General features: G+C 47.3%; 2 protein-coding genes across 6 annotated transcripts; one reads left to right on the top strand and one right to left on the bottom strand.

The window, feature by feature from the left end:
• The first annotated feature begins 414 nt into the window (after window positions 1-414).
• Window positions 415-3,881, top strand: SLC16A13 (solute carrier family 16 member 13). 2 transcript variants are annotated; one of them, XM_079133092.1, is made up of 4 exons: window positions 415-976; window positions 1,125-1,202; window positions 1,917-2,654; window positions 3,350-3,881. In XM_079133092.1, exons 1-4 carry the CDS (start codon window positions 778-780, stop codon window positions 3,556-3,558), a joined length of 1,224 nt encoding a protein of 407 aa, XP_078989218.1. In that variant the 5' UTR covers window positions 415-777; the 3' UTR covers window positions 3,559-3,881. The 2 variants fall into 2 exon arrangements, with proteins under 2 accessions (XP_078989218.1, XP_078989217.1); XM_079133091.1 differs by having other exon boundaries at window positions 418-976; window positions 1,125-1,268.
• A 674-nt stretch (window positions 3,882-4,555) lies between these two features.
• Window positions 4,556-13,816, bottom strand: SLC16A11 (solute carrier family 16 member 11). 4 transcript variants are annotated; one of them, XM_079133087.1, is made up of 6 exons: window positions 13,580-13,816; window positions 7,066-8,769; window positions 6,263-6,470; window positions 5,855-5,998; window positions 4,921-5,688; window positions 4,556-4,833 (listed from the first exon to the last, which is right to left on the bottom strand). In XM_079133087.1, the coding sequence occupies exons 3-6, from the start codon at window positions 6,462-6,464 to the stop codon at window positions 4,604-4,606; spliced, it is 1,344 nt and encodes a 447-aa protein (XP_078989213.1). In that variant the 5' UTR covers window positions 6,465-6,470; window positions 7,066-8,769; window positions 13,580-13,816; the 3' UTR covers window positions 4,556-4,603. The 4 variants fall into 4 exon arrangements, with proteins under 4 accessions (XP_078989213.1, XP_078989215.1, XP_078989214.1 ...); XM_079133089.1 differs by lacking the exons at window positions 7,066-8,769; window positions 13,580-13,816 and adding an exon at window positions 6,706-6,866; XM_079133088.1 differs by lacking the exons at window positions 7,066-8,769; window positions 13,580-13,816 and adding an exon at window positions 6,711-6,842.
• Window positions 13,817-17,945: the final 4,129 nt, after the last annotated feature.

Raw genomic sequence — 17,945 nt, 5'->3', positions numbered from 1 at the left:
AGCCTCTTTTTGAATTTTGTAACCTCTCCTCTGGAACCCCACGTGGGCCTGGCATCCCTCAAAAACAAGTGAATGCTTGCCTCTCCAGAACCAGTTTGCCCACCACCAGTTCTTACGTGCGGGTTTTGGTGCTGAAATGCAGATGTCTTGGCCCACAACGTGAAAAGGGTACCGCGGCACCCCCGCTATAGGTCCCTGCATCACGTGTAGCCGTATCCAGTCAATCGCCTCACGACCCGCCTTACGCATGCGCCCAAATCACTGCCGGTTTCGAACAATGCTCTAAGTTCCGCCCAACCCTTCTGGTCCCACCTCCCTCTCAGGAGTCCCGCATCCTCATTGGCTAGCTACCGACTGGATGTTGGCCCACTTGACCAGGTGCGGGCATCCCCAAAGATAAAATAGATAATTCATACCCCGACTGGTGCACGTCTCCAGTTCTGCCTCCTTGTTCCTAACCAAACGTTGGGGCTTGTCGCTAGTGATCTGGCCCTTTCCTGGACCCTTAGCTACAAGCCAGCCGGACCGCGTCTCGGTTCGCTTGTGACCGAGGCCAGCGCGGGCCTGCCCGCCCCCCGCCCCAACTAAGACCTCACCTCTTGGGAAAAGGCACAGGCGCCTCACGCCGCTTCATCTGTACCTTCCTCTTTACCAGCTTTTGCACCCCACCTCTGGTTTGGTTCCGAGCCTCCCGGCAGGGTGGGTAAACACTGGTGGAACGTCTAGAGCCCAGCTCCCGCAGGGGCTCTTACTGGAGGCAGCCCTGTTCCTACCCAGATGGCGCGCGGGGCCGAGCCCCCCGATGGAGGCTGGGGATGGATGGTGGTGCTCTCAGCGTTCTTCCAGTCAGCTCTGGTGTTTGGGGTGCTCCGCTCCTTCGGAGTCTTCTTCGTGGAGTTTGTGGCGGCGTTTGAGGAGCAGGCAGCGCGCGTCTCCTGGATCGCCTCCATTGGAATCGCGGTGCAGCAGTTTGGGAGTGAGTGCTGCGCCCGGGTCCGGTGTCCTGTGATCCTCATCCTCTGAAGAGAAAGGGGATACAGGAGCCGAAAGGGGAAGAAGGAGGGGTCTGGAGGATGCTAGGGAAAGATGCCTGAGACCTCACAGAACCCTTTCCACTTCCCCAGGCCCGATAGGAAGCGCCCTGAGCACGAAGTTCGGGCCCAGGCCTGTGGTGATGACAGGGGGCATCTTGGCCGCGCTGGGTATGCTGCTCGCCTCATTTGCTACCTCTTTGACCCACCTATACCTGAGTATTGGGCTGCTTTCAGGTGAGACCCTGGCCAAGGGCAGGAGAGTCATATATTGCTCTTTGGCCACAGAATTTTCACCTTCCTGCTCCTTCCAAAAAAGTTGAGGGAAAGTTTGACTAGCACCTGTGCCCTGAAGGGAATTCTTAAGAGAATGACTAAGTTGGTAAACATAGTGGGGAAATTGGGAAAGTCAAAGGGAATTCATCCAAGAACTTATGTACAAGCCCAAGGCTAGGGGGACTGAAGCATAAAGGGAAAACTTCCTGTAAAATTGTGCTGGGTACTGTGACTGTGAAATGAATATCATTAGCCTATGTACAAAGAAAGACTTTCAAATCTTATGCAACTTGGCAAAGGAACATTACATGGCCAGAAATGGCAGAGCAGGGGTCTAACTCCAAAGTTCTGTGCTAGTTACTTTACAAACATTATCTCTAGTTCTTCCCCAGTCCCATAAAGTGTATTGACCCCATTTTGCAGATGAGGAAATTGAGGCTGGGAGAGTAAGTAAAACACATGAGGTCAAACTGTCAAAACCAGGACTACACCCAAGTCTGTGGGTCTCCAGAACAAGGGCTACATTCTGCTGCTGGGCAGTGTTGGGATACTGGGTTCTCTGAGCTCCACAAAAGTCCTCAAGTTGCCCCATTTCTTCCTTTTTGACAGGCTCTGGCTGGGCCTTGACCTTCACTCCAACCCTGGCCTGCCTGTCCCGTTACTTCTCTCGCCGACGATCCCTGGCCACAGGCCTGGCACTGACAGGAGTGGGCCTCTCCTCTTTTGCATTTGCCCCCCTCTTCCAGTGGCTACTCAGCCACTATGCCTGGCGGGGCGCTCTACTGCTGGTATCTGCCATCTCCCTCCACCTAGTGGCATGTGGTGCTCTCCTTCGCCCATTGTCCCTGACTGAGGACACAGTTATGGGTGGCCCTGCAGCTCAACTCACCTCCCTTCTCCATCATGGCCCCTTCCTCCGTTACACTGTTGCCCTCACCTTGATCAACACTGGCTACTTCATTCCCTACGTCCACCTGGTGGCTCATCTTCAGGACCTGAATTGGGATCCACTACCTGCTGCCTTTCTACTCTCTGTGGCTGCTATTTCTGACCTTGTAGGGCGTGTGGCCTCTGGGTGGCTGGGAGATGCAATCCCAGGGCCTGTGGCACGGCTTCTGATGCTTTGGACTACCCTGACTGGGGTATCACTGGCCCTGTTCCCTGTGGCTCAGGCTCCCACAGCCCTGGTGGTTCTGGCTGTGACCTACGGCTTCACATCAGGAGCCCTGACCCCAGTGGCCTTCTCCGTGCTGCCTGAACTGGTGGGAACTGGAAGGATTTACTGTGGCCTGGGACTGGTGCAGATGGTAGAGAGCATCGGGGGGCTACTTGGGGCTCCTCTGTCAGGTAAGGGGAATGGGGTTGCCAGGTGGGCTAGGGCTGCCATGTTGCATAATTGGGGGAAAAAACGATTCCCATCATAGTGTATGTGAATATTGTCCTCTGGTATGGTACAGTACACAGACTGCATGATCAGTCATAGCAGCCCTGATGTGCAGAGAAGGTGGGACTGGGAAGTTCTAAGTGGAAAGACAAAGAAGAGTTAAGTGGACACCTTGGCAGGGAGCCAACAGCCTGGATTTTCAGAGGACATGGCCAGACCTGGACCTATATAACATTCCTGTGTCTTCTATTTTCCTTTGACTCACTGGGCCCCAGCCCAGGTATCTGAGCAGTCTGGTCAAAGTACTCCAGGCTCAAGCTTCAGGAACCTTCTGATCTTTAACATTTCCCTCTTAACTATTAACTGAAGGTGTCAAAGGGCCACAATTGCCAGAAAGAAGCCTACAGGTATACCTGATTTAATCTGGCTTGCCAAATCTTCTTGGGCTGGTTTGGAGATCCTTTCTGAAGGCACAAATGTGGTTCAAATTGCCTTTGAGGACCTTTGGAAAAATAGAATTCTCACATTCATCCTGCCTGCTTGAGAGTTCTAATTCCTCCAATATGGTGGGCCTTCCCTTCACCTACAAAAGGAGTCTGAGCTCTCAGCCCCAGTGAACAGATCACCCATGTGTATTCTTTTTTTCTCTTGGACCTAGGCTACCTCCGGGATGTGACAGGCAACTACACAGCTTCATTTGTGGTGGCTGGGGCCTTCCTTCTTGCAGGGAGTGGAGTTCTCATCACCCTGCCCCACTTCTTCTCCTGCTTTTCAGCTCCTACTTCCAGGCCCCAGGACCTTGTGATAGAGGCAGTGGATACCAAAGTCCCCCTGCCCAAGAAGGAGGAGCAGCTGGGAGAGGACTGAATTCCACTAAGAGTACCCAAAAGCCAGATCTTGACAGCTCCAGGTTTTCTCCTGCCTGAAGGAGGTATCCATAGAACCACAGTGCCTTAAGATTCTTGATCTTTCTCCCCACTCCCCCCTCCAGAGTAGGCCTGGGTCTCTTGCGATGTGTGTGCCAACCCTGTGAGGACTCAGTCTTCCGACATGTGTGCCAATCTTTGATAAGGACTCACATTTCTTCTCATTTGCTCTCCCAACGTTTTCTGAAGGATCCAGGAGATCCTGCTTCACTGAGCTGTGAATCAACTGTGAAAATCAAAGACCAAGAGACTTTTCATGTTTTACATGTGATCTCTAGTGTCCTCCTAAGTGTCCTTTCTGAAGGCAGATGTTTGAGAAGCAAGGATGTCTGTCTGAGATAAAACTGAATAAGGAAACTGGACAATAATTGTAACCTCAAAAAGAGGAGGGCCCATGTGTGGGTTGGAATTATGGCTGGGCAGGGGAGGGGAGGTGTCCAGGAGCTCTGATGACCCTGAGTTCCTCCCTCCTGTCCACCTGTCTCCCACTTCCTCACCTGTGACTTAGAAATTAAGAGAATGGTGAGATCACAGAGTGTATATATATGGGTGGGTACCTTGTTTAGGAGGGAGATAAGGACTTGATAGAGCTTTGGTCTAGACCTAGAATTCTCCCTAAAAAAATAGAGGGAAATTGAAATGCCAGAAAGATTCTGCAAGGTCTGGATTCTTAAGGTAAATGATGATGGAGCAGGTGGCATCCATAAAGCATCTCTTCCCTCACCCCCAACAAAGTGAAACTGCAGACAATTTTTCAAAGACTTCCTGTTATGGCAAGGACTTGGGCAAAGAGAAATGGACTAACTGGACAGCTAGACACCCTTCTCCACCCCCAGGATTACTGCAGTCCTGTTTATTTCAACCAGACTTTTGGGATATGTTAAAGTAGAATATTTTCGGGGTTCTAGAATGACCGACAGTTGGAGCTTTCAGAAAAATCAGATAAAAATTCTTTATTCAGGGGAGGAGCTTAAACAAGAAAAGGATCAACAAGTGGTGTCCAGAGTGGAGTGAGGGCCTCCTGGGGGCAGTAGGGCAACCTGGGGCACCCGGAGCAGCTCTCCTGTTTCAGGTGGAGGGGTAGCTGTAGGTGAGGCTGGACGGCAGGAGGGGAGGGCCCTGGGCAGTCCCATGTAGATGAAGCTGCCAGAGAGAATGAAAGAGCCACACACGAGGAAAGAGGCAGTGAAGTCTCCTGTTTCATCCCTTAGGAAGCCTGAAAGGAGGGGTAAAGGAATTTAGAGGTCTTGTACCCCACAGGCAGAGGACGGTTGTGAGAGGATCTGCTGGTTCAGACACTTACCTGACAGGGGCGGGCCCAGGAGTCCCCCGAGGCTCATCAGCATCATCACCAGCCCAGTAGCCTGCACCACACCTCCGATGCCCACCAGCCCCGGGAGCACACCAAAAACCAGTGGGGCGTAACTTCCAGCGCTAAGCCCGTAGGCCCCAGATGCAGCCAGCAGGGCACCCCCCCAGTCGTCGTCGCTACCCACCGCCGGCACCAGTCCCACTGCCAGCAGTCCCAGCCCTGTCAGTGCTCCAAACACTGTCAACAGCCGCGGAAGGGGCACCCAGCCCTGGTCCGCCAGCCACCCACAGACCAGCCGGGCTCCCGCATCCCCCACTGCAGCCACAGCCACCACCAAAGCTGCTCGGTATCCCCCCAGGCCCCGGTCTAAAGCGTGTGGGGCCAAGTGCACGTAGGGAACAAAGTACCCACCGCCAACCAGAGCTGTGCCCAGAGCAAAGACAGAGAAGGCCCGACGCTTGAAAAGACCCAGGCCAAGGGCAGCTAAAGGGTTGCGGGGTGGAGCCGCGGGGTCACCAGGAAGGGCCAGGGGTCGCAGCAGGGCGCCACAAGGGGTGAGGTGGAGTGTGACAGCGCCAAGGAGGAGCAGGGCGCCCCTCCAACCGAAAGTGTCAAGGAGGAGCTGTAAGGCAGGCGCCAGAAGCAGGGAGGAAGCCCCGTTTCCAGTGAGTGCCAGCCCCACAGCCAAGACCCGACGGCGAGAGAAGTAACGGGAGAGGGTACCGAGGGCAGGGGCAAACACCAGAGCCCAGCCGGAGCCTGCGAATGGATAGGGTGGTTTGAAGGCAGGTTCCAGGGATGCCTGCCCCAGCATTCCCAGCCCTGCTTCTCGCAGAAGGCCCCCCACCGCCATACCCCAACTCCCAACAAATTCCTATCCCCACCCCCTCACCCCTGAAGGACTGGGGCATGCCACTCCCCTCACCCGCGAGGAGGCCCAGGCCGAGGTAGAGGTGCAGCAGGCTTTGGGCGAAAGCCGAGAAGACGAAGCCCAGCGAAGTAAGGACTCCCCCAACCATCACCACCGGGCGCGCCCCCCAGCGTGTGCTCAAGGCGCTGCCCACTGGGCCTAGAAGGGGTCGAAATCAACGGAAGACACGCTCCTGGACCCCCAAACTCTCTTCAACACTTCTCATTAGATGTTTGGCCTCAAACTATTCCCTGGGTCTATTAGCTCCTCCCCTTGACCTCAAGACCCACTCTTTTCTAGAACTTGGTTTCACCAGTCAGTCACTCTTTCTCGGGTTGTCTAGTAATAGTAAGTGGATCTGCCATCACTATATTCATGGTCCCTACACCCCTTTCCCGCCCCCCACCTCGGGCCCTCCCTCACTGGCTGCCTGCTGCATGGCCAAGGCCAGGGCGCTGACCCACGCAGTGTCCTGGGCGCTTCGGTCAAAGTGCTCGGCGAGGTCAGGGAGGGCAAGGCCCAGGGACCGTAAGAGCCCGTAGGAGAGCCCATTCACCGCGAAGGCTGCGGCCGCCACCACCCAGCCCCAGCCCCCGTCCGGGGGTCCGGCTGGCTTGGGGGTCATCACCGTCTGCGGGGATGGGGAAACACCTGTGAGTGAGGTCTCCACTCCTGAGCCTCCGCTAAGGAGCTGGCGTTCCTGAGATCCATTCTCGGGCTGCTCTCCCAGGGCGGGCACGTCACCCAGAGCGTGGGCGAGGGAACCAGGCCTAGGGACAGAACTCCTGGGTGCTCGCGGGGTGGATGGGGGACAGCTGGATCCCCCAAACCGCGGGCTCCCCTCCCACACACCCCTTTCGCCTTACCCGACCTCTCTGGGCGGTGAGGGGAGGGGAAGGGCGAGGAAGGGCTCGGCCGGGGTTTCTTCTCGCTTTCCGGGCGGGCGGGGCCTCGGAATGGAGCGACTGCGGAGATGGAGCCCAACTTGGACGGGTTCTCTTGGTAAACAGAGATCACCACAGGGGCCTGAGCCACCTGGGATGCGGGGGGGGTACCGAGGGCGGAGGCAGGCCGAGACTGTCAGCCAATCCGCCAAGCCGCGGGTGAGGCCAGACGCTGAGTCCCACGGGGATTGAATTATCCACACACAACCCCCAGCCCCAGATAGGGAGCAGCGAGGAATGGTTGTCGCCTGGCCTCGCCCTGCCCGGCTCACGCCCACGCACCTGCCGCCAGCTGTGCACGGAAGAGGTGCGTGAATTGCAATCCTTCGCAAACTCAGGGGCGGCTGCTCACAGGTGAAAATAGGGATGGTCCCGGAAGCTAAGGAATGAGTAGTTCTGTTCACCCGAACGTGGCTGAGGATCTGGTAAATCTGGGATAGCAAATCACTGACCTTCAATGGGCGCCTGCGGCTTGCCCTCAAAGAGGAAGGGAAAGGAGAGGACTCCCTGAGATGAGGACGAGGGATGTGCGCAGCACTTTTTACATGTTATCATTTCATCCTTACGATAACTCTATGAAAAAGCCGTGGTCCCCTTTCTACGGCTGCAGTAACTGAGGCTTAGAGAGGTTAGGTGATTCGTCCCAAACCATTCAACTAAAAAAGAAAAAAGTGGAAATATTTGAATTTGGGTCTGTCCAAAAATGTGGGACTATACAGGAAGAACAGATGTAGGAGTGAAACACAACCGGCCACAATTGAGAGAAATAGCCTGAAGACAGTTTGATGCAAACTACCCTGGAAAGAGCAGAACCTTCGCAGGACCAGAGAATTTATGATTCTAAAATAGAGGGGTCTGGGAATAGAAGAGATCTTTGCTATCAGGAGCTCTAAAGACCGCCTAGAATTTCAAAAGCAAAGAGATGAGAGAATTGAACCCAACTATTGATTTCTTGAAAAACTTTATAAGCATCTTTTTTTTAACAGGTCAGCATTGTATTACTTCAGCTGTTTGAATCAAAAGATGTTTTCTTTGGTTTAATTATTAAACAATACCATTGAAAATACAGCAACTTGCAGGTTGGAGCCTGCATCAACCGATAACCACATGGTGGCAGTGTTTCCTAATTGCTGAGAAAGTGCCTGTAAGGAAAAGAAAAACAACTGCTTAAGTTGCAAGACTGTAAACCTTCAAAACAGAATAACCTTCAATGACTCACCATTACTTATAAGGGGAAAAATCAAATTTCTCTACTTTATGTATAGGACTTTTCATAATAATCAAAGGTAGATCTAAGCTACCTTTCCATTCCATCTCACTCCTCATGCCTTACATGCTCCCACCAGCCCTTAGCTACTTAACTGCTCTGTGGACTTGCCTTGCTTTTTCTCACTTCTGGATTTTGGCATATGTCATGCATCTGTTTGAAATGTTCTGAATGGGGTACAGGAGTCCACAAAGGTTTAAAGTCCTTCCACATACATTTTGGGAAAGTGGCCCCACCGGTTTCCCCAGTTGGGAGTGCTGTTATGAAAGCCATCAGGGTGGTGGAGCCTGCAAGTCCTCAAGCCACCCAGGGAGCTTGCTTCCTAAGAATGCTTATGAAGATTCCACAGTAAGCTGAATGAGGCCAACTGAAACAAATCACTGTCTCCCCGTGGTAATGTAGAAAGAAGACTGGGACCTCTGAGTCTGGGAGGAATGCTAAACACTTTTGCAGGATGCTTATGAACCCAGAAGGACATCCCAGAACCTGGGAGTGGGGTGATTTGTTATGAAAAGGCACATTCCTCTTTTACCTCACATTTCCATCTAAACTCTTATTAGATATTCACATTTTATAAACCACATGGTTCTATTGATAACTCACCAGACCAGTGTGGTTCCTTGACCTGGAGCCATTGATAGAAGCAGTCAGGTGGGAAAAGCAGGAGTTCCAGGAGAGTCTAACTCAGTTCCCCTGAGTCACAGCAGCAGCACTGGGGACTAACATATTTTCAAGTACTATGTCATTCACTTATACATGTATATACAGTGACTCACATAATTTTTCTTGAATTTTTTTTGTGTGTGTGGCACTGAGGACTGGACCCAGGACCTTGCACATGCTAGGCAAGTGCTCCTGTCACTAAGCTAGGCCCCCAAGATTTTGTTTAATCTTCGTAACAACCCTATTAGGTAGCTACTATTACTGTGCCTTTTTTAGAAATGACGAAACAAGCACAGAGAGGCCAAGTAACTTGCTTACAACCACATAGCTAAGAAGTGGCAGAACCTGATACAAACCCAGGACATCTAAATTGGGAGTCCACTCTTCCAATTTCTATGCTATATTAATTATCTCCATGAACAACAGATGGCAATTTTAGCTAAGAATACAGGAAATGTGTTTTTTTTTTTTCTTTTTCTTTGTGGTGTTTCCCAAAGTTTCTGAGAAATTGCTGGTCTTCTTATCACAACTCTATAAACAACAACAACAACAAAGAGTTAAAAAAAAGTTTTACTTATTATTTTATACAACATATTTATAGACACCTAGCATGCCTGTGCTGTGCTTTAAAACTGGAGACACATATAAGATACAATCTCTCCTCTCTCAGCTGCCAAATCAAATCAGAGAAACAGTCACATAAAGAAAAGAAATGCTAACATCAGGAGAGGGACATAGACACTGCAGAGTGGTGCATGGGAGGAATTGACTCACTCAGCTTGGGGCTGCTGGGAGGCCTCACAGAAAAGGAGCCCTTGAGCTGGGTATTGAAGGATGAGTAGGAGTTTGCCAGATGGATGTGTGGGCAGGGGCATTCCAGGCAAAGGGTGCAGCCTGTGGAAAATCACAAAGGCATGAAGTAGCTTGGCACATTGTTTATTGTTTAGGGAGCTTTAAATAGCTGCTGTAGAAATCAGTGTGCAGGATAAAACTAGGATGAAGATATAGGGGCAGAGGTCCTGTCTGAAAGGCCTTGAAGGCCAAATAAAAGAATTTAGATGTTTTTCTAAAGACTTCTACTTCCCACAAATTTCCACTGAAGTAGCATTCACAAATATTGAAAGCTGGATGCAAAAGAGAGAGGACTTAGCCATAGCTGGAGGGGAAAGGAGAACTTCCATGACAAGGCTTTTGTGTGTGGGAAATTTCTTTGAAATATCTTGTTTTATGTTAAAAATTCATGTGGAATTTTGCATTTTACTGTATAACAATCTTTGATACATGTTTTCATAGGAAAATAATCGTTTAAATGACTAGATAAATTTACTATTTTCTCCTTAAATCTTTAAGTAAAACTATAATTCTTCAGGAAGATGTACATATTTGTTCCAAGATTTTGTTTCTCCTGGTATTCTGCCATTAGGGTTGACTGGTGGGGCAGAAGACCTTCCCTGGGAAGTAACTCCAACTATGACTACACCTAATCTTCCTTGGTAACCTCCATCTGAAAATTTCTAGTGTGCAGTGAAATTGCTTATTTCACTCCCCATGTCATTCCTATCTCATCAGGCCCTGGAGGCGGGACATTATATTATAAATCTCTGGATATTTCACATCCAAAGATAAATTGCTGAATGATAAATTGTTCAATGATTTAACAAAGTTGAGTGATAAATTGTTGAATGAGAGAAACACGGAGAAAAAGAATCTTTGAATGAGTGCACTTTGTGCCCTGTGTTCCAACAGCATGTGGCAATGTTATACGAAAGAATTGCTGATAGACCAAATTAGTAATGCCTGCTCAGGTGAAGAAAACCCCAGAAGCAGATGCTGAACCAGAGGAGTCTTTAGGAAGATCATAAGAGGGGATCAAGGAATGTATGGACATGATTTGTTTTGGAGACGAGATCTGGGAGCGTGTGTATGTTTGTCAACTCTAAAATGACTCTGAGGCTTCCCATGGGAGCTCCTGCAGGAGGCTCTTGGGATTTCTGGGGCCTGCAACCTCAGGGAAGCTCTGTGCTGAGTTCAGCTATTCCTGGGTACACCCACCAGGGAGCTCTCTCTGCATAATGTGGATAGGAAAAGGGGTGGGAACAGGCAAGGTTGAATAGCATCACCCACAGGAAACATTGCCATACTTGAGGTCCTTTATTCCAGTGTTTGGCTGATTGATCTTAGGCTTCTAAGATCATATAGAACTGCCGCTCACTCTGTCACTTCCCAGGACCCTCTCCTTCCCCAGTTCACCCAGAGACTACCAAAGGAAGTCAGCACAGATCTCAAAGCCCAGACCCAGAGCCTGGAAAAGTGGAAAAGAACATAACTTTGGAAGGGTATAAGGACACAAAAGTCTGTGTGTATGACTCATGGTCAGAGGAGATGGGTAATGGGTAATCCAGGGCCATTGTTGGGATGGGTAATGAAGCAGGGAAGTGGTGGGGCTCATTGTGTATAGGAACAAGTCCATTTGCATGGCCACACCAATTGACTGGATGGAGAACCAAGCTGAATTCCCTGAGCCTTGACCTGGGACTGGGACAGGGGTAAGGACTTGGCTGAACCTGGGACTGTAGGAAGCTGATGATAGGAGTGGGGTTGGCACAGATGAGGCAGCTGAGGGTGGAACTAGGTTGGAGCCGATGCCTAAGATAGGATGGAGGTCCTACCCCATGTTATTCTCCACTACCCCCTCTATCAAATCTCTCCACAGCCACCTTCTATCCAATTCCCATCCTTCCCCTCTTCACCCTACCACTATCCTCCCATACATACTGAGGGGCTGTCTGGAGGCTCTGACGCCTAGATCTCTCATGAAAACCCAGTATCTATACAAATGCATTATCTAGCATATTCTGGGAATTTGGCCAATGTCTATGTCAAATTTCTCAGTTGGAATCCATAGGCAGTAACTCTGATTTATTTAAGGAAAGAAATGATTTATTACAGGATATTGGTTAGCTCACGAAATTACCAAGAAGGCAGCAGAACTAGGTTTTGCAGAAGTATAAACTGGCACAACCCTACGTGGGCTGCTAAAGCCACTGCCAGGACACTAGATGTCGCTGCTGCAAGCCCTCCACACCCCCTAGGCCTAGAAACTGCTGTTACTGCTCAGAAATGTTCTCTTTGCACCACTAGCTCCTAACCACCTGAATCTTGGACCTCTCTCATCCTCGCTGGAATGGACAGCAGAAAAGCAAGCACCTGGTGTTTTCACTGACTACAGGCAAATGAGTTCTGCCTCAAAAATAACAAGGTGAAGCCAGGCCTGATGGCACATGCCTGAAGTTCTGAAGGTCCAGCTACTGGGGAGGCTGAGCAGGAGGATTGCTTGAGCCCAGGAGTTTAAGGATAGCTTAAGCAACATAGTGAGGTCCTCCTGTCTTTAAAAATTAAACTTTAAAAAGTAATAATATGGGAAATTAATTTCTTTATCTTTTTCTTTTGTCTTTTACTTTTTTTTTTTTTTTTTTTTTTTTTGGCGGGGGGAGGTACTGGGGATCAAACCCAGGGGCACTCTACCCTTTTTATTTTTTATTTCAAGACAAGGTCTCACTAAGTTGCTATAACTGGCCTTAAACTTGCCCTTCTCCTGCCTCAGCCTCCTGAGTTGCTGGGATTGTAGATAGGCATGTACCACCATACCGAGCAAGGTGGGAAATTTCTCAAAGAACAAGTTCAGACACAAGGCAGCTCAAAATGTCCTAAAACTGTCTTAGTCCAAGTAAAACACATTGAGAATGGGATTCAAATTTTGGCAGAAGTGTGCATGCATCCTACAAAAGCAACTGGGACCTGATGAATTATTAAAAGCATCATTCTTGAGTTCCAACTCCAGTAGGCCCTATGCATCTATAAAAATGGAATAATACTTCCAGAGATTATTGGTGAAACTTCAGTGAAATAACACTTAGAAAGGACCCAGCACAAATCCAGGCACATGGTTGATATTCTACCAGTGTACGTTCCCTACCATTTCATTTCAGCCCATTTTCTGGTCACAGGTCATCCATCATCCCCTCATCTATACTCCAGTCCCATCTCCCAGTGCCATCTCCATTTCAGATTCTTTTTTCTTTTTTTTTTTTTTTTTTTTTTTTTTTTTTTGGTAATGGGGATTAAATCTAGGGGTGCTTAACCACTGAGCCACGTCCCCAGCCCTTATTTGTATTTTATTTAGTGACAAGGTCTCACCGAGTTGCTTAGGGCTTTGCTAAATTGCTGAGTCTAACTTTGAACCCATGATCCTCCTGCCTCAGCCTCCTGAGCCATTGGGATTACAGGAATGCACCATCACACCCGGCACTTTATCCTCTCTTGATCTGGGGAGAGAGGCAGACCAAAGAGGGTCAGGGGATAATGTCTGTCATTTTCCCTCTGCTGTACTCAATCTTTCAGCTACCTCTGAGTAGCTGGGTACCCAGAAAGACCCAGTTGTCTGCTTTCCTGGTCCCAACCTAGGACCTCAGCATCTGACCTGAAGGACTTGTTCTCTTAGAGAATGTGCCAGATAACACCTAAATCTGCCCTTAGGGCAGCAGTGGCCCTGCCAGACCAGAATCTATTTTTCAGCTGAGTTGTGTCAAACAGATTCAGAAACCAAAGTGGGAGAAGACAGGGAGTCAGATGATAGGTTTTCCTCTAACTGTAGAAATGTAAAGTAGATATCCTGGGAGAATCTAACAAATGCAAAGTAGAGCTGAGGATTATAGCTCAGTAGAAGAGTACCTGCCTAACTGGTTTGATCCCCAGCAGGGCCCTGGGTTTGATCCCCAGCAGCCAAAAAATAATAACATACAAAGGCAGAGTTTTCGGGAGCAAGAAAGCAAAAATTACTTATTTTCTTCATCTAGGCAGAAATACCTGGGTGGAGTCAGGTGCAAAGTCCCAAAGCCCCTGGAGCATCCATGAACTGTTGCCAGCATCACAGGAACCTCTTGTCCTTGAGCAGGGTGGCTCTTTTCCCTCTTGATGCACTCTCTGAACCGAGTTCCTCTCATCTCCCCTTGCCCAAATTCAACGTCACTTCCTCTGCAAAGGCTTCTGCCTCTCCCCTACTTCTGAAACATTTTAAATCCTGGCAGCATATCTTCCTAAGAGTCCCTTCTCTGTGTTCCATTCAGGCAAATAGCTCTACCCAAATCTCATCACAGTTCTTTCCTCTGTTCATAACCGGGAGTCCTTTGCAATGGGATTCGCCCTAATTAAAACACATTTGTGAGGATAAGGTGTCATGGTCTCACCTGGAGGGAAGTTATACCTGCATAGATCTATAGACAGGAGAGTTACCTTGAGCGCCTCACCAGATGTTGCCTAGTAGGAACATCCTGACTTACAGGTAATGAGTTTACCCCTCCCTGGACCCAGGGATCTAGGAGGTAGGAAGTTGGTGCCAAAGCCTCCAGAGTAGAGGATTCAGGACCAAGATCAGGGAGTGCTGGGAGCACTGAGCAGCAGGGTAGGTTAAGATCCAAGTTTGAGCTCAAGAAAGGAAGCCTGGCAGATCTTAACCTGGCTTGGGTTTTCTAAGTTTGTTTCCTTGTTGTCCTTGAGGAGAACATAGGCAGGACAGACTCATTCTCTCCACATGCTTACAGAAATACTTGAGACATGAAAATGTTGATGGACTCCAAAACACAAAAAGAAATATGAAACTAAAATGTTTAAATGAGTGTCTACAAAACATAACATTAATCAACGTCTTTGCTAAATTTCTTATTTTTATATTTGCTTTATATTAGAAAACAATCTGTAAGTTGATTTTTTCTCACTGATCAGGATTTCCTGAATATTTATCATGATTGCTATGAAATCAGAGTCAATCATAGATACAGTGAGATCCTTGTAGACAAATATTTTTTAAAATAACATTTTTCAAAAATATTAATGGAAAAATATTATTTTTAGTATGATACAATGTATAATAATATAACAAGTGTGAAATGTGGGTGTATTTTAATGCACTCAGTACTAAGAGGTAATATAGCATGGTGGTAAGAACATGAACCCCTGGATGAGGCAGCCTGATTTCAGGCTCTAACTTTGCCACCTATTAGCTATCTGACATAGAGCAAATGATTTAACCTCTCTGGACAACGGTTCCCTCACCTATAAGAAAGATGATGATGATGATGATGATGATGATAGTTCCTAAGAGTTATAATAGTCCTAATAGATTCTGAGATACAAAGATGATGATAACTTCTATGGCGTGAATGTTGTGACTCCCAAAAATTCATATTAAAAATCTTATCTTCAATGCAAAAGTACTAAAATATGGCAATCTTTAGGAAGTGATTAGGTGGAACCTCCATAAATGGAATTGTGCCCTAGGTACAGGGGAGCTCGTCCATCGCTCCTGTCATGTGAGGATACAGAAAGAAAGAACCATCCATCATGCGGAGAGCAAGCCCTACCAGATACTGAATCTCTTTGCTGCCTAGCCTACAGAGTTATGAACTATAAGTTTCTATCATTTGTAAATTGTTTGGTCTAAGGTATTTTGTTCTAGCTGCCTGAATGGATGAGACAATAATCACAGTACCTTGTTACTATGAAAAGAATATCTTAAGGTTGTGTGACGATTACATGAGTTGATATTTATAAAGTTGTTGGAACAATTTCTGACAAGAAATAAACACTATTTAAGGTTTGTTTGTTTGTTAGTTTACATAAATAAACAAACGTAGAAGAGTTTTGGATTCTTGAGTGTTTGCTTAAGTCTTTAAGAAGGTTATATCCAAGTTCACCTGGCTAGTGAAACTGTGCAGAGTAATCTATGCAGAATTTGAGACAGCTATGAGGAGAATCAGGTAAACTTGTATTTCCAGCTTGGAGGCAGAGCACAAAAGGCCCCAAGGGAAAGGAAAACCCAGGCACTACCAAAAGCTGCCCAGTTTTTGTTTGTGTCTCCTACCCAGGTTAACCTATGGAGTCTCCAGATTTGGTTTTATTAAGAAAGATGTCTTTCTAACTACTCCCAACTCTAATTGTCCATTTGAACACTGACTTGCTGGACGCTAGCAGTCTCTGGCTCTGCTGACCATCCCTGCCCTACATGACACTTATACCTTAACTCTGTTTCTCTCAAATCTTTGACTGTCTTACTTTCCCCTCTGTCTCCATTGATGGGTCCAACTTACCATGAGGACTGGCTGTGTCTAGAAGAATTAAGGGAAGACTAGTATGGATTAGATGTGATTGTCTCTAAAGGCCAATGACTTGGTCCTCAGTACTGTGGTGTTAAGAGGATGGGACATTTAAGAAGTGGACCCTACTGAAAGGTCCTTAGTCCTATGGGAGGCATGATCTTAGAAGAGATTGTGAGAACCAAACTTCTCAGGCTTTCTGTGTAGCGGTGTGATCTTTCCCTTGATATGATCTCTCTCTCACACATGTGCTTCTGCCATCTACTGAGGTCTTTACCAGAGCTGAGTCTTGAATCTCTAAAACTGAGCTAAATAATCCTCTTTTATTTATAAAGTTAGTCTTCCTCAGGTGTTTTGTTACAGTAACAAAACATGAACTAATACAAAGAGACCACACTGACTTGAGTCAGAAGCCTTTCAGAAGAGCATAAGCAATGTGTTTAAAGGCAGAATAAACTATACCATTACTTAAGACATTTATGACTTCAGGTAACAAAAGAATATAACCTGACTTAAACTATAAAGAAAAAATATTATATATTAGTCTGTCCAGGTTATAAGACAAAATTATAGACTGAGTAGCTTATAAACAACAGAAATATATTTCTTACAGTTCTGAAGGCTGAGAAGTCCAAGATCAAGGGACCAAAAGATTAGGTGTTTGGCAAGGGCTCATTTCCAAGTTCACAGATGTCTTCTCACTGTGTTCTCACATGGCAGAAGAAAGTAAAGTAGCTCTCTGAGATATCTTTTCTAAGAGCATTAACCCACCCTTAAAACCTAATCATCTCCAAAAGACCCCACCTCAAAATACATTGAGCTTTGGAATTTTACACATGAATTATTTTTCTGGTGAGGATGGGGAGTGGGACACAAACATTGAGTCTATAGCATCTCAGACATCAATAAAATGAGAGGTGGGAATAGTCCAAGATTAGCTTATCACTGGTTCAGCAACACCATCAAGGAATCAGATTCTTCCCATATTTTCAATGTATTGCCCGCGGTGTTTTAGCTTTTTTCCTCTTAAAGTTGCGACATGGCTGCTGCAGATTAAAATATTACATGCAGGCTAACAATGTACGGAGGTAAATTAGTACATCTCCTCCTCTGCATCCTCCTTAGCAGTAAGGGTATCTTCCCCTATAAGTCCCAGAAAATAGCATCTCACCTAGGGCCAGAATTTTACCACATATCTGTGATGAAACCAGCCACTGACAAGGGGTGTGGAACCACCATGATTGTCCTACCTCTGGGAGTAGGCTGGAACCAGCCTCACCTGAAGAACATATACACCTATATGGAGTATAGTAAATTTCAAAACAACGCTCAGAGACAAATAACAGGAAGGAAAAAATTAGAGTCCATGTTGCATTTAAAATAAAGAGTATTTTCTAAACTGTCTATAAACTCACAGTTCTTGAAGAGACTTGGAGAGGTTGGAAAACCAAAGATTACTCTGGAAGAAGGGTTCATTCCTGGGAACCTGGTGTTTTTGTTTATTACTATTGATGTGATTTGTTCTCTCTGATTTTTACCACAATTCCTGTGAGGAGCAAGGCTGCAGCCATTTCTCCCCTGATTCTGCCCCCTCCCCACACACACCATTTTTTAATTTAGATTGTTAACTTCTTGCTAGTCATTGGTCCAGTTGACCCACAGGCTTTCACTATTTAAGGGTAATTCCCCAGCTATTTACTTTCTTTTCTCTCTCACTTTCACTCACTCTCTCGTTCTTTCTTTCACCCTTACTCACTCTCTTGCTCTTTCTCTCTCTTTTTCCCTTAAGAGCAGACAGTTTGTCTGCTATGAAAGTTTCTTGTGTGAGTTCCTGTATCTGGAATGGTTTCGGGTACTTTCAATTCCTCCCTCCACTACATATTGAAGGAGTTAAAATTTAAGTGCCCACAATTAAAGCACAGAATCTGTAGTCTAGCAAATGAACTTAGGAAAAGAAACAAAGAGGGACAGGCTTGAGGCCTGAACATACCTTAACAAGCCTAAAATAAGACTGCCAAAACATCAAAATCTAACTGGCCATGGAGGATAAACAATCTCCACAAGGCCGTGGACCATCTGGT

Source organism: Sciurus vulgaris (assembly GCF_902686455.1).
Source record: "Sciurus vulgaris genome assembly, chromosome: 3".
NCBI classification, from domain to species: Eukaryota; Metazoa; Chordata; class Mammalia; order Rodentia; family Sciuridae; genus Sciurus; species Sciurus vulgaris.
The sequence above is the reverse complement of the archived record's forward strand: the minus strand, read 5'-3'. Positions and strand labels throughout refer to the sequence as shown.

Excerpts from the sequence above, each read along its gene's own strand:
- SLC16A13 (XM_079133091.1), top strand. The coding sequence starts at position 778 with ATGGCGCGCGGGGCCGAGCCCCCCGATGGAGGCTGGGGATGGATGGTG. Across the intron at positions 977-1,124 it reads CGCGGTGCAGCAGTTTGGGA|GCCCGATAGGAAGCGCCCTG; the intron begins GTGAGTGCTGCG and ends CCACTTCCCCAG. Across the intron at positions 2,655-3,349 it reads ACTTGGGGCTCCTCTGTCAG|GCTACCTCCGGGATGTGACA; the intron begins GTAAGGGGAATG and ends TCTTGGACCTAG.
- SLC16A11 (XM_079133087.1), bottom strand. The coding sequence starts at position 6,464 with ATGACCCCCAAGCCAGCCGGACCCCCGGACGGGGGCTGGGGCTGGGTG. Across the intron at positions 5,999-6,262 it reads GGCCATGCAGCAGGCAGCCA|GCCCAGTGGGCAGCGCCTTG; the intron begins GTGAGGGAGGGC and ends GACCCCTTCTAG. Across the intron at positions 4,834-4,920 it reads CCTGGGCCCGCCCCTGTCAG|GCTTCCTAAGGGATGAAACA; the intron begins GTAAGTGTCTGA and ends CCCTCCTTTCAG.